The sequence below is a fragment of the Melospiza melodia genome, unplaced genomic scaffold (assembly GCF_035770615.1).
Source record: "Melospiza melodia melodia isolate bMelMel2 unplaced genomic scaffold, bMelMel2.pri scaffold_32, whole genome shotgun sequence".
In the NCBI taxonomy this organism is placed as follows: domain Eukaryota; kingdom Metazoa; phylum Chordata; class Aves; order Passeriformes; family Passerellidae; genus Melospiza; species Melospiza melodia.
The window spans coordinates 1,980,889-1,986,285 of record NW_026948638.1 but is presented as its reverse complement, the minus strand read 5'-3'; the positions used below and the strand labels follow the sequence as shown (position 1 = coordinate 1,986,285).

Genomic DNA, 5,397 nt, shown 5'->3' with positions numbered 1-5,397 from the left:
GACCACAGTTGAACAGGACACAATTTAATAACAATCACGCTCTTCCCTGAGCTATGTGCAATATCCCAGCAGCGTCTGCTGAGTCCACCATCCACAAATTATTTCCATACTAAAATTAATTTCTGACAAACATGGTTCTGTGGTAGATATAAACACAATTAAATTCTTGTATCAGGATGCTTGTCCTGGAGTGGGTGCAGAGCAGCTCAAACAATTCCTGATTTGCCAAGCTGTCAGTGGTGGATGGAGAAGGGAAGTCAGGCTGCTCTTTGTGTTGGGGAAATGCTGAAACCAGCCTGACTCATTTCATCTCCTCCTGTCCTGGCTGATCTCCCCTCTTTCCCCTTCCACCCATTGGCTTTTGTCTACCACCAGACTCCCTGTCAAGAGCCTGGCTCTGTGTTCTCCATCCCCTCCTCGCTGGCACTGCCAGGCTGGGATGAGGAGCCCCTCAGCCTTCCCTGCTCTGGGTTGGACAAGCCCAGCTCCCTCAGCCTCTGCTCACAGCCCAAGGGTTCCAGCCCCACCTTGGAGGCCCTTCCCAGACCCTGCTCCAGCTGCCAGACATCTTTCCTGCCCTAGGGAACCAAATCTAGGCCACAGTGACCTGGATAACCCACGTCCTTGATGTCCTGGTCACACAGCCCTAGCCTCTTGTCACCTGTCAGGCTCTGGGGTGGATCCTGTGGAACATCCATTGGTGGAGGCTGTGGCTCCAGGTGGGCCGGGGGGATCCCGGGGGACAGGGACCCTGCTGGGCATGGACAGCGTTGGACTTGTTGGGAGAAACTGTGAAGGGAAGCTGGGGCAGAGTGACCAACCCAGTGACCTGACACAGCCCTGCTGGGATGTCACACAGCCCCTCGGGGATGTCACAGCCTGCTCTGTGATGTCAGATATCTGCTCTGTGATGTCACAGCCCATTTGCTAATGTCACACAGCTGGTCTCTGATGTCAGGGCCAACTCTGTGATGTCATATTTTGCTCTGTGATGTCAGATCTCTGCCCTGTGATGTCACAGAGGCACTCTATGATGACATAGATTTTCCATGACCAAACATAACCCGCTCTGTGATGTCATAGCCCAGTCTGTGACCTCATGTTACCAGATGATAAATTGTCTACACCAGGTGAGCTGACACCTGGAGCTTGTTCTCCTAAACCCCAGGCCTGTGAAAACCACACAATGCCCATTGTGTGAGAAGGGGAACAGCAAGTTCACCAGCCTCAGTGTCCTGCCAGCCAGGCGCACTGGAACATTGGGGTCCACAACCACCAGGGACCACCAGAGAGACCCCCAGGATAGAAGAACACATGGGTAATGAGGAGAGGAAATGTGTTAATGATTTTGGGGAAACCATTATCATATTTGTGTTTAGTCCAGGACAATCAATGAATATGTGTGCAATATACAGAATATAAACAGAAACTTTCCTGTGCTCAGCATGCACGGCTTTGGAAGGAGCTATCCCCCCTGCATCCAGCTGAATAAGTAATGCTGCTCCTTAATGCTGCATTGGGGTTAAGGAATTTTCTGTTTTACCGAATTTTTTGTAACACTCTAACTGCCAAGGAAAGCTCTGTCTGCTGCTGTTCACAAACAGAGAAGGGCTGGTGGCAGATGTGGGGCTTGGAGGCTGCCTGGGGCACAGTGACCATGAAATAATCAAGTTTTCAATGTTCTCTGAAAGAAGGAGGGGCAGCTACCAAACTTCCACACTGGAATTTGGAAGGGCAGACTTTTGCCTCTTTAGGATGCTGATTTTGGGAGTACCAAATCAGGTATTGATTTTTAAAAGAGAAACATCCCTTAAAAACAAAGGGGTCCAGGAAGGATGGACACATTTCAAGACAGTAATTTTAAGGGGGAAGGAGCAGCCTGTCCCAGTGTGGCAAAAGATGAGCGATTAGGAGAAATGACTGGCCTGGCTGGCCATGGAGCTTTTGCGGAAACTCAGGGGAAAAAAGAGAGAGCATCAACTTTGGACAGAAGGTCAGGCAACATAAGAAATGTTTAAGGAGCTTGCTAGGTTGAGCAGAAAGAAAAGCTGAGACATGAAAACTCAATGAGAACTTAACCTGGCAGCTGCTGTAAATAAATGCAAAATATTTTTATAAAAAAAATAAACCAAAGAGAGGGATAAGGAGAACCTCTACTCTTTATTCGATGCAGTGGAGAATATAATAACTAAAGATAAGGAAAAGGCTGACCTACTTAACACCTTCTTTGTCTCAATTTTCAATTTTAGGACAGGTTTACCTCAAGAAAAGTGTTCTTTTGAGCATGTGGATGGGCACAGGGAGCAGAACAGCCCCTGGAATCCACAAGGAAGAAGTTGGTGACCTGCTGGTCATCTCAGATGCTCACAGGTGTCTCTGGGACTAGATGGGATCCATCCTACGGGGGTGGGGAAGCTGTGGATGAGCTCCCCAAGCTGCTCTCCATCATTTACCATCAGTGCTGGCTCAGCAGGGAGGTCCCAGGGGACTGGAGGTGCCAGTGTGAGCCCATCCCCAAGAAGGGCTGGAAGGAGGAGCTGGGCAACTCCAGGCCTGTCAGCCTGACCTGGGTGCCCGGCAAGGTTATGGAACAGATCACCCTGAGTGCCATCACAGGGCACCCACAGGATGGCCGAGGGGTCAGAGATAGCCAGCGTGAACTTCAATATCTGCACTGATGATCTGCATGAGGAGACTGAGTCCAGCATCAGCAAATTTGCAGATGACACCAAGCTGGGTGTGGGTGTGGATCTGCTGGAGGGTAGGAGGGCTCTGCACAGGGACCTGGACAGGCTTGATCCAGGGGCCAAATCCCACAAGGTGAGGTTTAACAAGTCCAAGTGCCAGGTCCTGCACTTTGGCCAGAACCACCCCTGCAGTGCTACAGGCTGGGGACAGAGTGGCTGGAGAGCAGCCAGGCAGAAAGGGACCTGGGGCACTGTTGGACAGCAGGCTGGGCATGAGGCAGCAGTGTGCCCAGGTGGCCAAGCAGGCCAATGGCTCCTGGCCTGGATCAGGAATGGTGTGGCCAGCAGGATCAGAGCTGATGGACTCAGCACTGATCTGGCCCCCAGCTCTGCACTCAGATATTGCTGCTGCAGCTCCAGAGAAGGGAACACAAGGGGATCACTGCAGAAAACTTTGCTGGGAGATCATTTAGCTCCTTTGAAGACACCAAGAGCACAGCCCCTCATTGACACAGTCTGTGGACACAGGGAAGGTACAGAGAAACAGAATGAGAAATGGCACAAACAATGGTTTTACTTTGTTGACAACAATAAAAAATTAAAACACAGGGAAAAAAAGGAAAAATCCAGAAGAACTATCCAAGATGAATTATATTACAAATTATTTATATTACTTGCCCTGTCCCTGCTGCAGCCCCGGCACTGCCACCCCCAGGGCTGTGCCCGGCCCCGAGAGCACTCAGGCCCTGCAGCAACACCAGGGCCACCAGGGCAGGGCCACGGCAGCAGCACTGGCAACACCAAGTGCTGCTGCTGCTGGGCAAAGCTGCTGTGCCAGCACTGATCTGCCCCCAGCTCTGCACACAGACATTGCTGCTGCAGCTCCAGAGAAGGCAACAAAAGGGCATCTCTGCAGAAAACTTGGCTGGGACATCCTTTATTTCCTTTAAAGTCACCCAGAGCACAACCCCTCATTGACAAAGTCTGTGGCCACATGGAAGGTGGAGAGAAACAAAATGAGAAATGGCACAAACAAAGACATTTATTTGTGGACAATATGAGAAAACTAATATAAAGGAAAAAAAAAAAAACCTACAGTCAAACCAACAATAAGATGACTTCTATTACAAGTGGTTTGCAGCAATTGGCCATCAAATTAATGTTCCTGAAAGCATCCAGCAATCAGTCTCCACACTGCAGCCTTGAGCTCCTGGTTCCTCAGGCTGTAGATGAGCGGGTTCAGGGCTGGAGGCACCACTGAGTACAGAATTGACAGGGCCAGATCCAGGGATTTGGAGGAGATGGAGTGGGGCTTCAGGTAGGCAAAGGCTGCAGTGCTAACAAACAGGGAGAGCACGGCCAGGTGAGGGAGGCAGGTGGAAAAAGCTTTGTACCGTCCCTGCTCAGAGGGGATCCTCAGCACAGCCCTGAAGATCTGCACATAGGAGAAAACAACGAACACAAAACAACCAAGAACTAAACAGACACTAACTGCAATGAGCCCAAGTTCCCTGAGGTGAGATTTGGAGCAGGAGAGCTTGAGGATCTGTGGGATTTCACAGAAGAACTGGCCCAGGGCATTGCCCTGGCACAGGGGCAGGGAAAATGTATTGGCTGTATGCAGCAGTGAATAGAGAAAGGCACTGGCCCAGGCAGCTGCTGCCATGTGGGCACAAGCTCTGCTGCCCAGGAGGGTCCCGTAGTGCAGGGGTTTGCAGATGGACACGTAGCGGTCGTAGCACATGATGGTCAGGAGGGAAAGCTCTGCTGAGATGAAGAACACAAAGAAAAATACCTGTGCAGCACATCCTGAGTAGGAGATGGTTCTGGTGTCCCAGAGGGAATTGTGCATGGCTTTGGGGACAGTGGTGCAGATGGAGCCCAGGTCACTGAGGGCCAGGTTGAGCAGGAAGAAGAACATGGGCGTGTGCAGGTGGTGGCCACAGGCTACGGCGCTGATGATGAGGCCGTTGCCCAGGAGGGCAGCCAGGGAGATGCCCAGCAAGAGGCAGAAGTGCAGGAGCTGCAGCTGCCGCGTGTCTGCCAATGCCAGCAGGAGGAAGTGCCTGATGGAGCTGCTGTTGGACATTTTCTTTGTCTTGGCATGGGGATCTGTAAGAAAAGTATTCATGGAATACTTGGGTTTGGAGATTACTTTAAATATCCCAGCACAGCCTGGGGGCACTTCCCCCCCACTGCCTGCCCAGGGCTCTGCTGCCTGGAGCTGTCCCTGCCAGCAGCTGCTTCCCTGTGCCCAGGGCTGGGGCCTGCCAGTGCTGCCAGAGCCCAGCCCAGCCCTGGGGGCTCAGCTCTGCCCTGCAGACCCCTCCCAGCTCAGGCACTGCCCAGGGGCAGGTCTGGCTCTCCAGGCTCTGATGGCTCTGTCAGAGCAACCCTGAGGAGGCTGAAAAAGCAAAACTGATGCAGCTTCTAGGGGGCCCTGTGCAGATTTCTGTCACTGCCTGGCGTAGTAAGATCTGAGAAAAAGCTATTTTCTTTTTCTGAATCTTAACTGAGAGATTAATATCAATGTGCAATTTTTCATCCTGGCAACAGAAAGCAGTAGATTAAAAAAGCAAGATTTTCCAATTTATGCAGCCCCAGCCTTGCTGTGCTCCCTGTATAACCTACTTGGAAATATTCTACAGCTAAATGTCATGCTGGGAGCAGTCCTGAACAATGCAGCATCCTCATCACAAAAAGAAAACAC

At 51.3% G+C, this 5,397-nt stretch overlaps 1 protein-coding gene across 1 annotated transcript; it reads right to left on the bottom strand.

Annotated features, from left to right (window-relative positions):
- Positions 1–2,640: 2,640 nt before the first annotated feature.
- LOC134434089 (olfactory receptor 14J1-like) lies at positions 2,641–4,395 on the bottom strand (the record flags this gene model as incomplete). Its single annotated transcript, XM_063182784.1, has 2 exons — positions 2,641–2,682; positions 3,934–4,395. Coding segments are annotated over 2 exons (504 nt in total), but the record flags the coding sequence as incomplete, so codon positions are not given.
- Positions 4,396–5,397: the final 1,002 nt, after the last annotated feature.